We start from the raw sequence: 21,263 nt of genomic DNA on the forward strand, positions 1-21,263 counted from the left end.
TCTAACCCACCAGCCCCCATTCCCCTCCCAGAGCCAGGGAGAGAACCCAGGAGTCCTGGCTCCCAGCCCCCCTGCTCTAACCCACCAGCCCCCACTCCCCTCCCAGAGCCAGGGAGAGAACCCAGGAGTCCTGGCACCCAGCCCCCCTGCTCTAACCCACCAGCCCCCACTCCCCTCCCAGAGCCAGGGAGAGAACCCAGGAGTCCTGAGTGCCCCCAGAGCAGACACTAGACACAGATACACCTTGAGAATTATTCAAATTTCCTTTTTATTTCTCTTGTTCCAATATAGTTTCCCCCCCCTTAAACCCCCCCTTCCCCCCCCAAAAAACCTACAACTGGCTTTTTTGTTTTTTTTTTTTAAACAACCAGAAACAATTTGGCAGCAACGAAGAGGATTTTTGTGATAGAAAAGGTGGCGGAGAGACAGGGCGGGCCAGAGTCGAGAGCCGAAAGCGAGGAATGGGGGGTGCTCCAGGCCCGGGGCGGGCGGGGGCCCGGGTGGTCCCTGCCAGGTGGGCATCAGTAGTACCGCAGCGGAGTGCCAGGCCGGCGTCAATACTGCAAGTTTCTCAAGTGAAGGGCCATGTCGAAGCATTGCTTGTTCACGCAGCCGCCGTGAACGCCCTCCTTGCCCATGGCCAGCACTATCGCTGCGGGGAGGAGAAAAGAGGGGTGAGGGGCCAGGCTGCGACCCCCAGACTACCCTCTGCCCCCTCCCCACCGTCACAGGCCAGGGATGGAAGATGACGATGGCCCCATGGGGTCTGATCCAGTCAGGTAACCCCTACCCCAGCACCTACAGGAAACCCAGGAGTCCTGGCACCCGGCCCCCCCGGCTCTAACCCACCAGCCCCCACTCCCCTCCCAGAACTGGGGAGAGAACCCAGGAGTCCTGGCTCCCGGCCCCCCGGCTCTAACCCCCCAGCCCCCGCTCCCCTCCCCAAGCCGGGGAGAGAACCCAGGAGTCCTGGCTCCCACCCCCTTGCAGCTGTTCATGAAGCCTGGCCCATTATCTGGGCAATGTGGGGCTGAAGCAGCTGGATCCAGGGCCAGCTGTTGTGGGCCCCGCTGCAGGGAAAGGGGTCAGGCCTCAGGCTGGTCAGGCAGCAGCTGCTGGGAGGGAACGCCGCCCCGCTGGCTTTGGGGTGGGGAGTGGGGAAGCGAGGGCCCGACAGGCAGCCCCAGCTGCAAGAGATGGGGAGGCTGGCTGGACCCCATTCCCCTCCCAGAGCCAGGGAGAGAACCCAGGAGTCCTGGCTCCCATTCCCAGCCAGCAGACCCCGGCTGGATGACTGGGGGTCCGCCGGGGGAAGGGAGAGGACCCAGGCGTCCGGCACTCACCCTTGTTGGTCATGCAGATTGTAATGTTGTAGGTGGGGGCCTCGCCCGTGGTCTTGGACCGCAGGTCCATGGTGTACTCCCCCTCGATGAACAGGTTGTCCCGGATTACCGAGCACTTCATGCCCCCCAGCGTCACCCCGTTGATGAAGATGCCGCTACGGTCCTTGGCGATCAGCGTGTTCACCTCTGCCGGCTGGGGAGGGGGGCAGAGGTCAGGGGTCACACTGGACAGGCTCAGGGAGCCCTGCCCCCCACCTCTTCTGGCACTGGGGAGAACCCAGGAGTCCTGGCTCCCAGACCCCTCCCAGAGCTGGGGAGAGAACCCAGGAGCCCCCAAGCAGCTGCTTTCCATGGGGTGGGGGGAGAAACAGCGGGACCCAGAGCAGCTGTCCAGTTGAACAAGCCCCCCTTCTATTCTCCGCCAGGAGACTCCTGCCCCCCACCCCTTCATCTGGGTGCAATCCAGCCATGCCCGGGGCGGGGGCATTGGCCCCCTTTGGGGGCAGAGTTTGGATCCACACTGGTCGTAAAGGGGCATTAAGGGTCCTGGATTCACCCCCCCACCCCCAATCTCTCTCTCTCTGCAGCCTGGGGGGCGGGGGCAGAACAAATCCTCCTCCCACCCCCACTCAAGCCCAGACTCCTGCCCCCTGCAGAGTCTGGCCATAGGCAGCTGAACGGGGGGAGGGTGGAGGGTGTCTCCCCTCCTCACCCAGTTTGTTGTGGGGGCAGGATGGGGGAGAGAAATGGACCCCCAATTTCACCCTCTTCCTCTAGGGGGCAGGTGGACTGAGTGGTCTTATCCCCCCCCCTTCCCCAACTTCCCCTTCTAAGAGCTTCCTGTCTCAGCAGACACCGCCCCCCAGCCCCTCCCCCCACAGAGCTGCTGCTCCCCCCCTCCAGAAATCTAGGTGTCCCCACCCCGCACGAAGATCCTTATCTTCGGGGATGGGACAGGACATGGACTTGCACATTCTTGGTTTATTTCCTCTATCAGCCACCCAACCCCCCCCCCCCCACTGGTCTGCACCCCACCCCCCTCCCCCATCAGTTTCCATAGGAAACTGACAACCCTGAAATGGGGGTTTTGAGGTTTTAAACCTCTTCCTCCCCCAACCTCTGCCCCTAAGACCAGGGGAGAGAGACGCCACCCCCACGGGGAGGGACCAGGAGGAGTTTGGGGAGGTGGTTTGTGAGCTTAGAAATAGGGGGGCTCCTTGGATGTCCCCATCACTCCTGAGAATAGATATGGGGGGCAGCCCCACCTTGCAAACTGGGGGAGGGTCCAGAGCACAATCCACTCTCCTCCCAGAGCCAGAAAAAGAACCCAGGAGTCCTGGGTCCCAGCCCCCCCTGCTCTGACCCACCAGCCCCCACTGGCCTGCCAGAGACAGGGAGAGAACCCAGGAGTTCGGGAGGAAACAGGATTTTGTGGGGGGGGGGGGGTCCCATGAATGTTATGGGCTTTGGCAAACCCCAGCCCAACCTTTAACAGCCCCAGCCAGGATATGAGACCAGCACCACACCCCCCTGCACCCGGGGCCAGCCACGTGCCAGAATCCAGCCAGCTGGGGCCCTGCCGAGCGCCCCTCCCAGTATAAAGTTCCGGACACTGGGGGAAAGGGGGGGTGCAGAGGGGTCCCAATACATGAGCAGCAGGTCCCTGGCCCAACCTCGGGGGTGGGGGCAGAGACTGGGGGGTAACGGGCAGGGAAGGGAGGGGAAGTGTCCGCCCCTCCATATTCTCCAACCCAGTGCTTTTCACCACCCTGCCAAATCAGGGGCAGCCTCACACCCCGAATCAGTAGCACAATTGCAGGAAGTGGGGGCGGGGGGGGGGGAATATTTCTGTGGCAATGAGCAGCTGGGGGAGGAACAGGTTGTACCAGCTCTGTGCTGACCCAAACCCAAGTCACTTGGGGGGGAAGCGGGGGCCACCCCCCAGGATCAGAGCCACTCAGGGGACCTGACGATCACAGGCACCATCAGGATGTGGGAGATCTGGGAGAGTTTCACCAGACTCCCTCCCCTTTACGGCCAGGAGACAAGGACGGAGATACTCTCCCAGGCAGGGGGCCCCCGAATTCTGGGTGTTTTCCAGGCAGAAAGCGGGGGGGGGATCCGTTTTCGACACGAGTCCAGCCACCCCACTGAACAAGGACGGTTTGAAGAGGGGAAATATTTTTGCATTCCCAGCCAAATGAGAAAAGTTTCTGCAAAGAGCGAGAAAGGCAGGCCGGGAGTGGAGGCCCTGAAACGGACTTCGGTTTTGAAACAGAACTGGGGAAGCCAAAGATTTAGACCAGACCAGGCCCGCCCCCCCCCGCGAGAGGCGAGGCTGAACTAAAGAATGATTGTTGCAAAGCGAGGGGGGGGGGGGGGGGGGGGGGGGGGAGGAAAAAAAGATCTGGAAAGATTAGGAGGGAGACAGATTCAGGCCCACAGCGGCAGGCAGGCGGAGGCAGAAGGCAGAGACGTGGCAGTAAAAGGAGAGATTAAATACAGACAGACGGCTTCCTGCCCCCACCCATTTTATTAACCAAGGGGGGGAGGGAGAGGGGGGAAGTCAGCTTTGCTTTCGAGAAGTTAGCAAAAGTTTCTTCTCCGCTACCCGGGATTTTTTGCACACACAGCAAATGCTCAATTTGCCTCCTGAGTCCCAGACCCCAGGCTAGCAGACACCCCCCCCCCCCCCCGCCCCACAATCCTGGTGTCGCAAGGGGTGTGCAGATGAGGGGGGGGGGGTCTATTCGGAGGGATGCCACACAAAGTTAGCCATTTTGAACTCTGTTACAGGGATGGAGAGGCCAGCTGCAGCCATGTCTGGGGTGGGGCAACTCCCCTCACAGGGATCCCAGGCCCCAAGTTGCAGCCACCTCTGGGGCGCGGCCGGCAGCTGATCCCAGGCCCTGGCATTGAGATGCAGCCGCCTCTGGGGTACGCGGCAGCCCCCAGAACCAGGGGATCCAATTCATTCCCCAGCGCAGTAAAAAAACAAAAAGAAAGCGAAAAACTTTCCCGCCCCTAGACGCTGGCAGATTCACTGTGGCCAGGATGGGACAAGCTGGGAAACCAGCCCTGGGCCTTCACGGGGGGCAAAAAGATAAAGACTCCAGGATCCAGGAATTTGGACCCTGGATCCAGTTCATTTTGCAGAGCCCGGGGCAGATTTAGGCCTCATCTCTTCCCCCCCCCACCCCACACCTACTCTCCCTCCCCCTTGGCCTTGAGTCATTTCCTCCTGGTAGCTGCAGGGTGGGGTGGGGCCAGGCCAGAAGGTGCCAGCTGGGTGGGTGGGAAGCAGGGAGCCGCCAGGCCAGGCAGCAGGGGGCAACCCCTGTCGGGAGGGCAGCAGAGCAGAACTGGAGGCTGGGGCTGATGGGGGGGGGGTCACCCCCCCCCCGTCACTGTCTGATGCTTTGCAAGAGGAAGTGGTTTTTTTTGTGCACGCAGAGATCCTGCAAGGGTGAGATGGGGGAGGGGCTGGCAGTAAGAAAGGGGGGTGGGGTGGGGGGCAGCAGAGAAGGAAGTAGAGTCGCCTGGGGGCTGCAGCTCGCTGGCTGCAAACTCTGGGTTCTTCCCCCCTCCCCGCCACTTTGCAAACTTTTTTTGTGTTTTAGCCAGTGGCCCTGGCTTCCAGGGCCGGCTACCAGAAAAGTCTCCCCCCACCCTCCATGTGCTCCCATCACATGCTGCCCCTCCCAGTTCCTCTTCTTCGCCATGGACAATCTAAACCGCCCCCCTTTGCCCCCAGCACCCCATTTCTGCCTCCCACGTGCTCCCCTTTTCACTCAGAGCCCTCCTTGGGAGCCGCCCCCCATAAAGGCCTCTGTTCCCACCCCCCCGATCCCCTTCTCTCCAATGCACCCCTCACCTACATACACCCCTATAATCCCCCTCCGATGCACGCCCAGGAGGTCCCCCTTTTCTGAAAGGAGCCCCCCCAGGGTGCCCCCTGCCTTTCTGCAATGCACCCCATCCCTCCTCCCTACCCCCCTCTTTTGCAGTACAGCCAACTATGCACCCCACCCCCCCATCCACTCTTCACCCCCACTTTAGCAATGCAAGCCTCCTCTTTCCAATGTAGCCCCCCCATCCACTCCCCCGGCCTCCCCCCCTTTGGAATCCAGCCCCCCCATCCACTCCCCCGGCCCCCCCTTTGGAATCCAGCCCCCCATCCACTCCCCCGGCCCCCCCCTTTGGAATCCAGCCCCCCTAGACTCTCCCCGCCCCCCCTCTCTTCCAAGGCGGCCCCCCCACAGCACTTCCGGTCCCCCTCTCTTCCAATACAGCCCCCCCATGGCACTTCCCGCCTCCCCTCTTTGCAATCCAGCTCCCCCTGCGCCCCCCCCCTTTGCAATGCCCCCCCCCCTTTTGCAAGCCCCCTCACCGTGATGTTGCACAGCGTCTTGCCCGGGGTGGCGGCCCACACGCACGGGGTGTCCTTGTAGCCCACGATGGCCGCGTCCTGGCAGTTGCCGTCGCACATGAGGCGGTCGATGTAGCAGCTCCAGCCGCTCATGGCTGCTGCTGGGGCTGGGGAGGAGCCGGCGGCGGCGGCGGGCTGCAGCGGGAGCCGGGGGCGGCGCGCGCGCGCGGCTGCAGAATCCCGGGAGGGGAGAGGAAAAAAAAGAAGAAGAAAAGGGCGCGAGACGCCGGACGCGACCGAATCAACCTCGCCCTGGAACGTGGAGGCCGCGGCGCGCGCGGGGCGGGGGGGGCGCGGGGCGGGGCGGGGCGGCGCGTGCGGCGGGCAGGGGGGAGGCTCGCGCCGCTTGCAGGAGGAGCAGCGCGCGGCCGGGGGGGAGGGGGCGACCCTGGAGCCGGTGCAGCGCGCGCGCTCGGGGTGCAAAATCCGAGAGGCGTCTGGGGGGGCCCCCGGGCCGGGCGCGCGGCTTTTACAGGGGCCGAGGGCCCGCCCCGCCTTTCTCCTGCGGGCGGGGCTCAGCGAGCCCCGGGATCCATCCGCGGCCCCCCCGCCGCCGACTCGCCGCCCCCAGCCGGGACTATTTCGCCTTCTTCCCTGCACCCCGTTTCCCTTCCCCTTCTCTGCAATGCAGCCCCATGCCCCCTATGCGCCCCCCCCACGAGGTCCTCTTTTCACACTGCACCCCCTTTTCCCCTATGCACCCCCCACAGGTCCCCCTTTTCACACTGCACCCCCATTCCCCCTCGTGCACCCCCCAGAGGTCCCCCTTTTCACACTGCACCCCCTTTTCCCCTATGCGCCCCCCACAGGTCCCCCTTTTCACACTGCACCCCCATTCCCCCTCGTGCACCCCCAGAGGTCCCCCTTTTCACACTGCACCCCCTTTTCCCCTATGCGCCCCCCAGAGGTCCCCCTTTTCACACTGCACCCCCTTTTCCCCTATGCACCCCCCAGAGGTTCCCTTTTCACACTGCACCCCCTGTTCCCCCTCATATATCCCCCAGAGGTCCCCTTTTCACACTGCACCCCCCTTTCTCCCCACGCACCCCCCAGAGGTTCCCCTTTTCACACTGCACCCCCTTTTCTTCTCATGCACCCTCCCGAGGTCCCCCTTTTCACACTGCACCCCCCTTCCCCCTCGTGCACCCCCCAGAGGCCGTGTTTTCACACTGCACCCCCCTTTTCCCCTATGCACCCCACAGAGGTTCCCCTTTTCACACTGCATCCCCCGTTTCCCCTCATGTATCCCCCAGAGGTCCCCTTTTCACACTGCACCCCCTTCTCCCCACGCACCCCCCAGAGGTTCTCTTTTCACACTGCACCTCCCTTTCCCCTCATGTACCCTACAGAGGTCCCCTTTTCATACTGCACCCCCCCTTTCTCCTCATATATCCCCCAGAGGTCCCCCTTTTCACACTGCTCCCCCTTTTCTCCTCATGCACCCTGCTGAGGTCCCCCTTTTCACACTGCACCCCCCTGGAGAGCCCCTTTATTTGCATTGCAAAAACTTCCCCCTCCCCATGTACCCCATTTTAGGCAGGGCATCCCCTGTCCACCATGCTCCATCTAAACCTCTGCTTTCTGCCTGGAAACCCCTCCCCCATGTGCACCCCAGGAACCCCCATTTTCCACTGCGCATCTTCCCCCACATGTGCCCCCCAAGAGCCCCTGGTCATTCAATCCCTCCCCCCATCCCCACAGCAATCAGGGCGCTCCCCTTAGCGCATATGGGTCTGACCCCCCCCCACAATGCACCCAGTCCAAGATGGGGCTCCCCGAGGCGTGCGGGGCGACTCGCCTGTGTCCCCCTCCCACAGGCACACATCATACATGTCAACATACGTGTTCACAATAAGACACACAAAAGCTGCGTGTCCAGAGGGCCCCCCCCGCCCCAGCCCGATGCCCTGGGAACCTGGGGAGATCTCACGTCTTTGGGTGCACAGGCAAAACACAGCCATGCGTGGACACATATGAACACGCACATGCCATTACACGGCATCCCCCCCTCCCCACACGCATACACGAGAACTCGGGCCTACACGGCGGCCTGCAAGCGCCCGGCCTGGGCTGCACGGAGCCAAGCCGCTGTACCCACCGGCCACTCATGCCAAAACACACACGCGTGTCAGCACATGTTGCATCCACATACATGTGCCCCCGCACTTGTGCAAATCGCACACGCGCCCCGCTCAGCTACGCGTAGCTGAGCGGGGCGCGTATGCGATTTGCACGCGTGTGGGGGTACATGTATGTGGATGCAACACGCCAGGACATACATGTGAAACTCCCCCCCCAGCTGACATGCGAACACAAGTGTGACTCCGCCCCCCCCATGTCCAATCAGACACACCAGGCCACACAGCTCCCAAACCAGGGCGGAAACCCCCCCGCCCAGAGACGCGGGCTCCCATTGGCCCGTCCCTCGCCTGCGTCAGAGGCCCGGGCGGGACTATTTGGCGGAGGGACACAGGTTGCAAAACTTTTCCTCTCTTGTTCTTCGATCCAACTTTTGCTTTCGGGGGGGGAGGGGCGGAGAGTCTCACTTCCTGTCGGTGGGGGGAGGGGCATTGGGGCGGGGGAGGGGTCGGCCCAGTCCGGGCGCTCGGGCCCTCTTGCAAGGGGGCCGGGGCCCTCTACCACCTTTACACCCCACAGCCCCTCCACACCCCACAGCCCCTGTCCCCTCCACCCCGGCCCAGCGCTGCCAGGATGCGGCCACCTCTGGGGCGGGGTGGGGTGACCCGGGGACCCCTCACCCCCCGCTGAGATGCGGCCACCTCCGGGGTGGGGCGGCGGGTAACACGGGGACCCCTCGCCCAGCACTGAGATGCAGCCACCTCTGGGGCGGGGCAGGGCAGCTGGTGACCCGGGGACCCCTCGCCCGGCGCCGAGATGCGCCCACCTCTGGGGCAGGGCAGCTGGTGACCCGGGGACCCCTCGCCCGGCGCCGAGATGCGCCCACCTCTGGGGCAGGGCAGCTGGTGACACGGGGACCCCTCGCCCGGTGCCGAGATGCGCCCACCTCTGGGGCGGGGCGGCCGGTGACCCGGGGAGCCTGGCCTCACACTCTGGAGTAAGCAGGCTCCATATCCCCTGAGCTCCTTATCTTATCAGCGGGCCAATTAGATTAGTCACCCTGAGCCCCTGTGATGAGCTTTCCAGATAAGCATTTTATCCCCCCACCCCGACCCCAGGGCCTTTCTGCTGGGGGGTGCAGGGCGGGGACCAGCCAGCACACTGGGGCATCTGCCTCAGGGCCCCTTCCTGGGGGGCAGTAAACCAGCCGGGGAGATTTGTGGATTCCTCGAGACTTGATAGGAAAACCAGAGCTCTGGGAGGGGAGCGGGGGCTGGGGGCCAGGACTCCTGGGTTCTCTCCCCAGCTCTGGAAGGGGAGTGGGGGCTGGTGGGTTAGAGCAGGGGGGGCTGGGGGCCAGGACTCCTGGGTTCTCTCCCCAGCTCTGGGAGGGGAGTGGGGGCTGGGGGGTTAGGGCAGGGAGGCTGGGGGCCAGGACTCCTGGGTTCTCTCCCCGGCTCTGGGAGGGGAGTGGGGGCTGGTGGGTTAGAGCAGGGGGGGCTGGAAGCCGGGACTCCTGGGTTCTCTCCCCGGCTCTGGGAGGGGAGTGGGGGCTGGGGGGTTAGAGCAGGGGGGCTGGGGGCCAGGACTCCTGGGTTCTCTCCCCGGCTCTGGGAGGGGAATGGGGGCTGGGGGGTTAGAGCAGGGGGGGCTGGGGGCCAGGACTCCTGGGTTCTCTCCCCGGCTCTGGGAGGGGAGTGGGGGCTGGGAAGGAGCCAGGACTCCTGGGTTCTCTCCCCAGCTCTGGGAGGAGAATGGGGGCTGGGAGGGAGCCAGGACTCCTGGGTTCTGTCCCCGGAGCTGGGAGCAGGTAATTATCCCCTTTGGAGTTTTCCCAGGACGCCGGGGTTCACTTCCTGGTTGGTGGCCCTGGGGCCTGTGAATTTCCAAGGACTGAGGGTTCAGCTGGGCTCCTTTGAAAGCAGCCGCCTCCGTCCCCCCAAACCCCGCCCAGCAAAGCACTGCCCCCCCTTCCCCCCCCCCCCCCCCGCTTACTCCTGGCAACCCGGACGCTCCCATCTACACCCTGAGTCACGCCCGCCCCGCTCCACACCCCGGAGCCGGTTGGCAGCCCGGCCTGGTGCAATTCTGCCCCGGCTCCGGGAGCCTGCGGGGGCCCGGCCCGGCCGTCAGGGGTGCAGGACACCCCCCTCCGGGCGCCGGGCCCCACCTCGGAGCCTGCACGGGGCGGGGACGGGGGAATTCCCGGAGCCTGAGTCACCTGGAAATGGAAGCGGGATGCAAACAGACGGGCCCCACCCCGGGCCCCATTCCCTGCCCCCCTGAGCCAGCCGGGGACCCGCCCCGGGCCCCATTCCCTGCCCCCCTGAGCCAGCCAGGCCCCTGCCCCGGGCCCCATTCCCTGCCCCCCTGAGCCAGCCGGGGACCCGCCCCGGGCCCCATTCCCTGCCCCCCTGAGCCAGCCAGGCCCCTGCCCCGGGCCCCATTCCCCACCCTCCTGAGCCAGCCGGGGACCCGCCCCGGGCCCCATTCCCTGCCCCCCTGAGCCAGCCAGGCCCCTGCCCCGGGCCCCATTCCCTGCCCCCCTGAGCCAGCCGGGGACCCGTCCCGGGCCCCATTCCCTGCCCCCCTGAGCCAGCCAGGCCCCTGCCCCGGGCCCCATTCCCCACCCTCCTGAGCCAGCCGGGGACCTGCCCCGGGCCCCATTCCCTGCCCCTCTGAGCCAGCCGGGGACAGGCCTCTGCCCCATTCCCTGCCCCCCTGAGCCAGCCGGGCCCTGCCCCGGGCACAATTCCCCGCCCCCCCCCGAGCCAGCCGGACCCTGCCCTGGGCCCCATTCCCTGCCCCCCTGAGCCAGCCAGGGACCCGCCCCGGGCCCCATTCCCTGCCCCCCGAGCCAGCCGGGGACAGGCCTCTGCCCCATTCCCTGCCCCCCTGAGCCAGCCAGGCCCTGACCCGGGCCCCATTCCCTGCCCCCCTGAGCCAGCCGGGGACCCGCCCCGGGCCCCATTCCCTGCCCCCCTGAGCCAGCCAGGCCCCTGCCCCAGGCCCCATTCCCTGCCCCCCTGAGCCAGCCGGGGACCCGCCCCGGGCCCCATTCCCTGCCCCCCTGAGCCAGCCGGGGACAGGCCTCTGCCCCATTCCCTGCCCCCCCGAGCCAGCCGGGCCCTGCCCCGGGCCCCATTCCCCGCCCCCCTGAGCCAGCCGGGCCCTGCCCCGGGCCCCATTCCCTGCCCCCCTGAGCCAGCCGGGCCCCTGCCCCGGGCCCCATTCCTTGCCCCCCTGAGCCAGCCGGGCCCTGCCCCGGGCCCAATTCCCCGCCCCCCCCGAGCCAGCCGGGCCCCGCCCCGGGCCCCATTCCCTGCCCCCCTGAGCCAGCCAGGCCCCTGCCCCGGGCCCCATTCCCTGCCCCCCTGAGCCAGCCAGGCCCCTGCCCCGGGCCCCATTCCCTGCCCTCCTGAGCCAGCCGGGGACCCGCCCAGGGCCCCATTCCCTGCCCCCCTGAGCCAGCCGGGGACAGGCCTCTGCCCCATTCCCTGCCCCCCTGAGCCAGCCGGGCCCTGCCCCGGGCACAATTCCCCGCCCCCCCCGAGCCAGCCGGGCCCTGCCCCAGGCCCCATTCCTCGCCCCCCTGAGCCAGCTGGGCCCCACCCTGGGGCATGATGGGAGCCGGCCCCCTAGAGGGGACAGGCCCCTGCCCCATTCCCTGCCCCCCTGAGCCAGCCGGGCCCCGCCCCGGGCCCCATTCCCCGCCCCCCCCGGAGCCAGCCGGGCCCTGCCCTGGGCCCCATTCCCCACCCCCCTGAGCCAGCCGGGGACAGGCCCCTGCCCCATTCCTCGCCCCCCAAGTCAGCCGGGGACAGGCCCCGAGCCCCATTCCCCACCCTCCTGAGCCAGCCGGGGACAGGCCCCTGCCCCATTCCCTGCCCCCCTGAGCCAGCCGGGGACCCGCCCCGGGCCCCATTCCCCACCCCCCTGAGCCAGCCGGGCCCGCCCTGGGGCAGGACGGGAGCTGGCGCCCCCTAGAGGGGACAGGCCCCTGCCCCATTCCCCAGCCCCCCCGAGCCAGCCGGGCCCTGCCCTGGGTCCCATTCCCTGCCCCCCGAGCCAGCTGGGGACCCGCCCCAGGCCCCATTCCCCACCCCCCTGAGCCAGCCAGTCCCCACCCCAGCATTAAGGAACGAATCTTGCCCGGGGACACTGGTTCTATCCGAAAAAGAAGCGGGTGGATTTCCCGACACGGCCACTGGGTAGCGCCCCCGCTCCCGCAGGCCGTGTGGGGCGGATACACATTGCAGATATTCAAGGAAAGGAGCCCCAGGCCGGTGGCGGGAGACTGGCTACGGTCATCATCCTCACCTCCAGGGGCCTGGGAGAGAACCCAGGAGTCCTGGCCCCCAGTCCCCACCCTGCTCTAACCCTCCAGCCCCCACTCCCCTCCCAGAGCCGGGGAGAGAACCCAGGAGTCCGGGCTCCCAGCCCCGCCCCTGCTCTAACCCACCAGACGGGGCAGTGTGATGCATTCAGGGCTCAGGTTCTCAGTGGGGCTGGTGTGAATGGATGGAGACCCCCCCATTCCCCCCAGTGTCACTCCGGACCCCTGCAGCCCCAGCACGGGGACCCCCCCCTCCCAGGTGCTACGTGAGGCGAGCGTCTCGGGTTGCCGTGTCCTTTCCCCGCTGCTTGGAACGGGCGCCCTGGATCTCTGACCTTTAGCGAACTAGCCGGGGGGCTAAATATAGGGCTAGAGACCAGCTCCAAGGGGCCCCGGCTGTCTGGAGAGGCCCGCACGGCCGGGTGGGGGTGGGGAGCCCCCATAGGAATGAGCAACGGGGAAAGGGCAGCCCCTTGGGGGGGTGCCAGGGTCACAGCCCCCTGGGGCCGGGAGGGAGCTGGCGCCCCCCAGAGGGGACAGGCTGCGGGTTCTGGGAGCTGCCCCAAGGGGCGCGTGGGGCGGGCGCTCTGCAGAGACAGGGGCCTTGTCCAGCCCGGGGAACGGGGTGTGTGGAGGATTCGGGTCAAATCCCGCCTCCTTCCTTGTCCGCACCAGGCCCGATGCCCCCCACCCACCCCCCCGCAAGCCGACCCACCGAATCTCGCACAGAGGCCACGGTCAGCCCAGTAACGGGCAACCCCCGACCCCACCCCCACTGCCCCACAGGAGAAATACCCTGAGGGACCCATGGCTAATAACCTGTCAGACAAAGGCGGGGGGTCTCCGAATGCCCCAGTGCCTTATTCTATCCAGGCTCTGGGAGGGCAGTGGGGGCTGGGGATTAGAGCGGGGGTGGGGGCTAGGAGCCAGGACTCCTGGGTTCTCTCCCCGGCTCTGGGAGGGGAGTGGGGGCTGGTGGGTCAGAGCAGGGGGGGCTAGGAGCCAGGACTCCTGGGTTCTCTCCCCGGCTCTGGGAGGGGAGTGGGGGCTGGTGGGTCAGAGCAGGGGGGGCTAGGAGCCAGGACTCCTGGGTTCTCTCCCCGGCTGTGGGAGGGGAGTGGGGGCTGGTGGGTCAGAGCAGGGGGGGCTAGGAGCCAGGACTCCTGGGTTCTCTCCCCGGCTGTGGGAGGGGAGTGAGGGCTGGTGGGTCAGAGCAGGGGGGGCTAGGAGCCAGGACTCCTGGGTTCTCTCCCCGGCTGTGGGAGGGGAGCGGGGGCTGGTGGGTCAGAGCAGGGGGGCTGCGAGCCAGGACTCCTGGGTTCTCTCCCCAGCTGTGGGAGGGGTGGTGCTGTGCGTGAGGGATGCTGGGATCTTTCATGGAGCCACATATTTGTGCAGGTGCCAATGGCCCGTCTGGGGTTGGCCTGTCCCCACACGGGCAGGGCACTTACAGACAGTCCCTAACTGGCCCCGGGTGGGCGGAGGGTGCCGGGGACCTTGGGTATAAAAGGGAGGGGGCAGCCACCGCCTGGGCACTGTCAGCTGCCCACCCCCCTGACAGCCACAGACCGGAGACGAGACCCCACCAAGTGAGTGCCAGGGCCAGGACCCTCCCCTCTGGTCCACTGCCCCTTTGGAGGGGCAGGAGGGAGGGGCACCGGCGGGGCTGCGGGGGGCAGGGCTGGGCTGGCAGGGGGCTGCGGGTCGGGAGTGAGGGGCACCGGCGGGACTGCGGGGGGCAGGGCTGGCCTGGCAGGGGCTGCGGGTTGGGAGGGGGGGGCACCGGCAGAGATGGGGGGCAGGGCTGGGCTGGCAGGGGGCTGTGGGTCGGGAGTGAGGGGCACCTGCAGGGCTGGGGGGGCAGGGCTGGGCTAGCAGGGGGCTGTGGGTCGGAAGTGAGGGGCACCGGCAGGGCTGGGGGGGGGTAGGGCTGGGGGCTAGCAGGGGGCTGCGGGTCGGGCGTGAGGGGTGCCGGCAGGGCTGGGGGGGCAGGGCTGGGGGCTAGCAGGGGGCTGCGGGTCGGGCGTGAGGGGCGCCGGCAGGGCTGGGGGGGCAGGGCTGGGCTAGCAGGGGGCTGTGGGTCGGGAGTGAGGGGCGCCGGCAGGGCTGGGGGGGCAGGGCTGGGCTAGCAGGGGGCTGTGGGTCGGGAGTGAGGGGTGCCGGCAGGGCTGGGGGGGCAGGGCTGGGCTAGCAGGGGGCTGTGGGTCGGGAGTGAGGGGCACCGGCAGGGCTGGGGGGGCAGGGCTGGGCTAGCAGGGGGCTGTGGGTCGGGAGTGAGGGGCACCGGCGGGGCTGGGGGGGCTGGGCTGGGCTAGCAGGGGGCTGTGGGTCGGGAGTGAGGGGCACCGGCAGGGCTGGGGGAGCAGGGCTGGGCTAGCAGGGGGCTGTGGGTCGGGAGTGAGGGGTGCCGGCAGGGCTGGGGGCTAGCAGGGGGCTGTGGGTCGGGAGTGAGGGGTGCCGGCAGGGCTGGGGGTAGGGGAGGCTAGGGTCTGCCCCTGTGTGGGCCCCAGCTGCAGGCTCCCCGCTATCGGGGATGGGGTGACCTCTTCCTCCAGTGGCCAGCCCTCCGGGTGTGCGAGTCTATTTTTAACCCTGGCAGCTGCCCAGGGTGTGGGTGTGGTGGTGTGAATGTTAAAAGGCTCGGACCTGCTCCGGATTGGACAGTGGGTCCAGGGTGGGTGGGACTAGGAGCCAGGACTCCTGGGTTCTGCCCCCCACACCTCCGCCCAGGCTCTGGGAGGGGAGTGGGGGCTGGTGCGTTTGAGCAGGGCGGGCTGGGAGCCAGGACTCCTGGGTTCTCTCCCTGGCTCTGGGAGGGGGTGGCTGTGTATGGGGGGGACAAGCCTGGGGCATGTGCTTTTCCGAGGCCCCCGCCACCCCTCTGTTTTTCTCCCGCCAGCCATGTCCATCCAGAAGATCTACGCCCGTGAGATCCTGGACTCCCGTGGGAACCCCACGGTTGAGGTGGATCTGCACACGGCCAAGGGTGCGTCGGGGGGGCCAGGGGGGACTGGGGTGTGGAGAGGGAGGAGTGGGCTGGACTGTGCATGTGTGGGGAGGGCTTGGGTACGTGCGGGGGGGGGGGATTCCCGTGGGGACAGGGTGGGTAATCCCAAGGCTGGGGTTCAGGGGGATCCTGAGACAGGATGGGGGGGCTGGTGGGGGTCAGGTTCTCCTGGCTGTGGGGGGAACCGCATGTTAGTTACTCCCCCTGCTTCTTCCCCCCCCAGGTCGTTTCCGGGCCGCTGTCCCCAGCGGCGCCTCCACCGGCATCTACGAGGCTCTGGAGCTGCGGGACGGGGACAAGTCCCGATACCTGGGCAAAGGTGAGGGGCCCTCGGGGGAGGGGGGTGGATGCTAACCGGGGGCGGGAAGATTTATCCCTCCCTCCCCGCACACCCTGCCCTCCACCCCCCACGCCCCTCCATCCAAAGTGAGGGCCGGGTTAGTTCAAGGTGCGGCCGCTTGCTGGACAAATGCCCAGAGGTGATAAAAGTCTTGAAGCCATATTGGGGTCGGGGGGGTGGGGGGCGCTTCCAGTCACCCCAGCGGGAGTTGCTGGCGCAAGCCCCTGGGAGCAGCCCGTGGATTCAGGGATGGGTTTCTTGCCTTGTCCATAGGGGTGGCCGAGAGGTTCATTGGCTGGTTGGTTGGTAGGGTTGACTGCGAGGTTGATTGGCTGGTTGAGTGGTTTGTTGGCTGGCTGGCTGGTTGGTTGCTAGGATTGGCTCGTTGGCTGGGAGTTTCGTTGGCTGGTTGGTGGATCGGGTTGGCTGTGAGGTTGATTGGCTGGTTGGTTGAGATGTTCGTTGGGTGGCTGACTGGTTTGTTGGCTGGCTGTGAGGTTGATTGGCTGGGAGTTTCGTTGGCTGGTTGGTGGATCGGGTTGGCTGTGAGGTTGATTGGCTGGTTGGTTGAGATGTTCGTTGGGTGGCTGACTGGTTTGTTGGCTGGCTGTGAGGTTGATTGGCTGGGAGTTTCGTTGGCTGGTTGGTGGATAGGGTTGGCTGTGAGGTTGATTGGCTGGTTGACCGGTTCATTGGCTGGTTGGCTGAGATGTTCGTTGGGTGGCTGACTGGTTTGTTGGCTGGCTGTGAGGTTGATTGGCCGGGCGGTTGCTAGGATTGGCTCGTTGGCTGGGAGTTTCGTTGGCTGGTTGGTGGATAGGGTTGGCTGTGAGGTTGATTGGCTGGTTGACCGGTTCATTGGCTGGTTGGCTGAGATGTTCGTTGGGTGGCTGACTGGTTTGTTGGCTGGCTGTGAGGTTGATCGTTGTCTGGGAGTTTCGTTGGCTGGTTGGTGGATAGGGTTAGCTGTGAGGTTGATTGGCTGGTTGACCGGTTCATTGGCTGGTTGGCTGAGAAGTTCATTGGGTGGCTGACTGGTTTGTTGGCTGGCTGTGAGGTTGATTGGCTGGTTGGCTGAGATGTTCATTGGGTGGCTGACTGGTTTGTTGACTGGCTGTGGGGTTGATTGGCCGGGCGGTTGCTAGGATTGGCTCGTTGGCTGGGAATTTCGTTGGCTGGTTGGTGGATAGGGTTGGCTGTGACGTTGATTGGCTGGTTGACCGGTTCATTGGCTGGTTGGTTGAGATGTTCGTTGGGTGGCTGACTGGTTTGTTGGCTGGCTGTGAGGTTGATTGGTTGACCGGTTGGTAGTCTTGACTGAGAGCTTCATTGCCTGGTTGGCTGAGAGGTTACTGGTTGGTTGGGGTGACCGGTTCATTCATTGGTTGACTGATTTAATTGGCTGGTTGGCTCATTGGCTGGATAAAAGTGCTGGTTGGCGCATTCTTGGGTGGTTTGTTAGTTCGTTAGAATGTAGTTATTTAATTTAAAGAAAGCTCCCGATCTCCTAAAATGAACTCCTAGGACATCCCATGGAAATCTGGGCTTGTCTAAATGATTATGGCCCAGGCGGCCAGCTGGGATGGATGCGGGGGCACTGGGGTAGCGGGTGGGGCCGTAGAGACCAGCTGGGTACGACATCTCTGTCCTTCTCTCCCCAGGGGTGCTGAAGGCTGTTGAAAATATCAACAAAATCATTGTGCCGGCCCTCCTGGAGAAGGTAACCACCGCCCGCTCACGCCTGTAGGGAGTACTCATGTAGTGGGGGTCTGGGCAGTACACGGGCATGGAGGGGTACCTGACTGTGGGGGGGTACCAGAGGGTACCTGGCTATGGGGGGAGGCCCAGAGGACATGGGGGTCCCTGGGGAGGGCATATCTGGGTATTAGAGGGAGGCCTGGGAGTGGGGTTAGCTGGGGAAGGGGGCTAGATATATTGTGGGGGGTCCCTGGGTACAATAGGCTGTGTATAGGGTGGTGTGGGGGGGGCTGGCGCCTGGCAGAGTAGGGGAGGCAGCTGGGTGAGGTGTCCTGGATGGAGATGTGGGGGGCAAAGCTACCCATGGTGCCTGTGTGACCCCTCCCCCCACTGTTCCCCCCCCCCCCCCCCTGCATCCCAGAAACTCAGTGTTGTGGAGCAGGAGAAAATCGACAAACTCATGATCGACCTGGATGGGACAGAGAACAAATGTGAGTGAGAGACATCGCCACCGACCCTCTGCCAGCCCCTAATTCCCCCTCTGGCCCCTTCACCTCCAGCCCCCTCACCAAACTGCAGCCACCCCTTCCCTGCCCCCTGCTGATCCCTCCCTGTTACCTGACTGTCGTGGGGGGGCTAATCCTATCTGTCTCCCCCCACAGCCAAGTTTGGGGCCAATGCCATCCTGGGGGTATCTCTGGCGGTCTGTAAGGCTGGGGCCGCGGAAAAGGGGGTGCCCCTCTACCGCCACATCGCCGACCTGGCTGGCAACGCTGAGCTCATCCTGCCTGTCCCGGTAAGAGCCCCTGGACGCCGGGGTTCCTCTAGGAGGGGAGGGGGGGCTGGGAGCCAGGACTCCTGGGTTCTCTCCCTGGCTCTGGAGGAGAGTGGGGGCTGGGAGCCAGGACTCCTGGGTTCTCCCCGGCTCTGGGAGGGGAGTGGGGGCTGATGGGTTAGAGCAGTGGGGGCTGGGAGCCAGGATTCCTGGGTTCTCTCCGTGGCTCTGGGAGGAGAGTGGGGTTCAGCGGCACCTGGGGACCAGGACGCCTGGGTTCTATGCTGTCCCTCCTCCCCCGGCAGGCGTTCAATGTGATCAACGGGGGCTCCCACGCGGGGAACAAGCTGGCCATGCAGGAGTTCATGATCCTGCCGGTGGGGGCCGCCAGTTTCAAGGAGGCCATGCGCATCGGGGCCGAGGTCTACCACAACCTGAAGTCCGTCATCAAGGCCAAGTACGGCAAGGACGCCACCAACGTGGGGGACGAGGGCGGCTTCGCTCCCAACATCCTGGAGAACAACGAAGGTACCGGACCCCTGGGTTCCCTCCCCGGCTCTGGGAGGGGAGTGGGAGCTGGTGGGTGAGTGCAGCGGGGGCTGGGAGCCAGGATGCCTGGGTTCCCTCCCACTCCACTCCCTGGCTGCGGATTGACAGGAAGGGGGGAGCAGCTACTTATAGGCCTGCGGTTGCATTTCAAGACTTTCTCAGGCTGGATTTTCACCTCAGCCCCCGATTCCCTCGTCAAAGGTCGCAGCCATAATTAGTGCAGCTGCTGGTAACCGGAGCCGCAGGGAGCACGGTGAGCGTTGCTGGGCCAGGAAAGGTCACGGTCTACAGGGACCCTGGCGCCGAGACACGCCCACCTCTGGGGCAGGGCAGCTGGTGACCCAGGGACCCCCCACCCGGCGCTGAGACGCGGCCACCTCTGGGGCGGAGCCGCCGGTGACCCAGGGACCCCTCGCCCGGCGCCGAGATGTGGCCACCTCTGGGGCGGGGCAGCCGGTGACCCGGGGACCCCTCGCCTGGCGCCGAAAGGCAGCCACCTCTGGGGCGGGGCGGCCGGTGACCCGGGGACCCCTCGCCCGGCGCCGAGATGTGGCCACCTCTGGGGCGGGGCAGCCGGTGACCCGGGGACCCCTCGCCTGGCGCCGAAAGGCAGCCACCTCTGGGGCGGGGCGGCCGGTGACCCGGGGACCCCTCGCCTGGCGCCGAGACGCGCCCACCTCTGGGGCGGGGCACCCCACGTGCGTCCCCAGGGCCGACCCGTCGCCTGTTCGCCTCCTCCCCAGCGCTGGAGCTGCTGAAGTCGGCCATCGAGAAGGCCGGGTACCCCGACAAGGTGGTGATCGGGATGGACGTCGCCGCCTCCGAGTTCTTCCGCGGCGGGAAGTACGACCTGGACTTCAAATCCCCCGACGACCCCGCCCGCCACATCAGCGGGGAGAAGCTGGGCGAGCTGTACCAGAGCTTCATCAAGAATTACCCCGGTGAGGGGCCTGTCCCGGCTCGCCCCCGGGGCGGGGAATGGGGCGGGGGCCTGCCCCCTCTCGGGGGGCTGGCTCCAACCCTGTGCCTGCCCCCCCAGTGGTCTCCATCGAGGACCCCTTCGACCAGGACGACTGGGAGACCTGGCGGAGGTTCCTGACCCAGGTGCCCATCCAGATCGTGGGGGACGACCTGACGGTGACGAACCCCAAGCGCATCCAGAAGGCCGTGGAGCTCAAGGCCTGCAACTGTCTCCTGCTCAAAGTCAACCAGATCGGCTCCGTCACCGAGTCCATCCAGGCGTGAGCCGCCGGGGGGGGACGGGGCCTGTGGGGGCCAGGACGCCTGGGTTCTCGCCCCGGCTCGGGGAGCGGGGGCTGGTGGGTTAGAGCATGGGGGGGCTGGGAGCCCGGACGTCCGGGTTCTCTCTCTGTGCGTGGGGGGGGGGCATGGGGTTAGATTTGGATCCCCCTCCCCGCCCCCCACACAGCAGCACCCACAGACACCCTCCTCCCCCCGGTTTCCCCCTCCCAGGTGCAAGCTGGCCCAGAGCAACGGCTGGGGGGTGATGGTCAGCCACCGCTCCGGGGAGACCGAAGACACCTTCATCGCGGACCTGGTGGTGGGGCTCTGCACAGGGCAGGTGAGCGGCGGGGGGGCTGCACCCCCCTTCCCCTGCACCCCCCACAGCCGCCCTGAGCCCCTAACCCCGGCTCTACCTCTCCCCACAGATCAAGACTGGAGCCCCCTGCCGATCCGAGCGCCTGGCTAAATACAATCAGCTGATGAGGTAACGGGCTGGGGCCTGTCCCCTCTGGGGGGCACCAGCTCCCCCCGGCCCCAGGGCGGGGCCTGGCGGGCTCAGGGGGGCAGGGAATGGGGCCAGGGGCCTGTCCCCTCTGGGGGGCACCGGCTCCCCCCACCCCGGCCCCAGGGCGGGGCCTGGCGGGCTCAGGGGGGCAGGGAATGGAGCCAGGGGCCTGTGCCCTCTGGGGGGCGCCGGCTTCTACCCGGCCCCAGGGTGGGGACTGGCAGGCTCGGGGGGGCAGCGAATGGGGCACAGGGTCCCCCCATCTGAACCCCCCCCCCCAGAGCTCACCCCTTTCCCTGTCTCCCCCCAGGATCGAGGAAGCCCTGGGCAACAAAGCTCACTTTGCGGGACGCAAGTTCAGGAACCCTCGGGCCAAGTGAGCCCCTCGTCCGCGCCCCCCAGCGTCGGCACGGCCCTGCCCCATGGCGGGGGCGGCACTGGAGGGACGGGGCCTGGCCTGGACCCTCGCCACCGGGGCTCCCCCCAGGGCAGCGCCGGCGAGACTGGGTCCAGCCCCATCGTCCCGCGGCATCTCCGGGCCGGGCTCTGAATAAAGGCACCTGGACAGACGGCGTCTCGGTGTGGTTCTTTCCTGGGGGCCAGGACGCCTGGGTTCAATCCTCGTTTGTGGGGGGCCTGGTGGGTAAGAACGGGGGGGCTGGGAGCCAGGACTCTTGGGTTCTCTCCCCTGTGCGGGGAGGGGGATGTAAGGGGGGAGGTCAGAGTGACAGAGAGGTTCTGCCCCCCTAAGGGAGCAGTGGATGCAGCGAGGGGGTCCGGGGGGGTCTCCTGCCATGACTGTTCCCATCCCAATGGCAGCTGCAGAGACCCCTGGCAGCCTGACCCCGGCTGGACCCAGCGCCGCGGGCGGGATAGGGAATCTCCGGGGGGTGCGGTACGGGGCCCCTGACACACAGCGGCTCCCAGCCCCGCTCACACCGAGTCGCTCCAAAACCC

At 66.6% G+C, this 21,263-nt stretch overlaps 2 protein-coding genes across 3 annotated transcripts; one reads left to right on the plus strand and one right to left on the minus strand.

Annotated features, from left to right (window-relative positions):
• Positions 1-397: 397 nt before the first annotated feature.
• On the minus strand, positions 398-6,220 carry PFN1 (profilin 1). The gene is made up of 3 exons (XM_037887591.2): positions 5,734-6,220; positions 1,344-1,536; positions 398-652 (listed from the first exon to the last, which is right to left on the minus strand). Exons 1-3 carry the CDS (start codon positions 5,863-5,865, stop codon positions 555-557), a joined length of 423 nt encoding a protein of 140 aa, XP_037743519.1. The 5' UTR covers positions 5,866-6,220; the 3' UTR covers positions 398-554.
• Positions 6,221-8,227: 2,007 nt separating this feature from the next.
• On the plus strand, positions 8,228-20,871 carry ENO3 (enolase 3). Of its 2 annotated transcripts, none has more exons than XM_037887642.2 (12): positions 8,228-8,245; positions 15,087-15,173; positions 15,418-15,513; positions 17,196-17,254; positions 17,654-17,723; positions 17,895-18,028; positions 18,313-18,535; positions 19,300-19,497; positions 19,596-19,797; positions 20,030-20,138; positions 20,227-20,285; positions 20,617-20,871. In XM_037887642.2, the coding sequence occupies exons 2-12, from the start codon at positions 15,089-15,091 to the stop codon at positions 20,684-20,686; spliced, it is 1,305 nt and encodes a 434-aa protein (XP_037743570.1). In that variant the 5' UTR covers positions 8,228-8,245; positions 15,087-15,088; the 3' UTR covers positions 20,687-20,871. The 2 variants fall into 2 exon arrangements, with proteins under 2 accessions (XP_037743570.1, XP_037743569.1); XM_037887641.2 differs by lacking the exon at positions 8,228-8,245 and adding an exon at positions 13,585-13,776.
• Positions 20,872-21,263: the final 392 nt, after the last annotated feature.

The sequence above is a fragment of the Chelonia mydas genome, chromosome 28 (genome assembly GCF_015237465.2).
Source record: "Chelonia mydas isolate rCheMyd1 chromosome 28, rCheMyd1.pri.v2, whole genome shotgun sequence".
NCBI classification, from domain to species: domain Eukaryota; kingdom Metazoa; phylum Chordata; order Testudines; family Cheloniidae; genus Chelonia; species Chelonia mydas.

What these genes read in the sequence shown, in the direction of transcription:
- PFN1 (XM_037887591.2), bottom strand. Translation starts at nt 5,865, where the DNA reads ATGAGCGGCTGGAGCTGCTACATCGACCGCCTCATGTGCGACGGCAAC. An exon ending in AGACGCTGTGCAACATCACG is followed by an intron (nt 1,537 to 5,733) that starts GTGAGGGGGCTT and finishes CCCCCTCCCCAG; the next exon opens with CCGGCAGAGGTGAACACGCT. An exon ending in AATCTGCATGACCAACAAGG is followed by an intron (nt 653 to 1,343) that starts GTGAGTGCCGGA and finishes TCCTCCCCGCAG; the next exon opens with CGATAGTGCTGGCCATGGGC.
- ENO3 (XM_037887642.2), top strand. Translation starts at nt 15,089, where the DNA reads ATGTCCATCCAGAAGATCTACGCCCGTGAGATCCTGGACTCCCGTGGG. An exon ending in GGATGGGACAGAGAACAAAT is followed by an intron (nt 17,724 to 17,894) that starts GTGAGTGAGAGA and finishes CTCCCCCCACAG; the next exon opens with CCAAGTTTGGGGCCAATGCC. An exon ending in AAATACAATCAGCTGATGAG is followed by an intron (nt 20,286 to 20,616) that starts GTAACGGGCTGG and finishes GTCTCCCCCCAG; the next exon opens with GATCGAGGAAGCCCTGGGCA.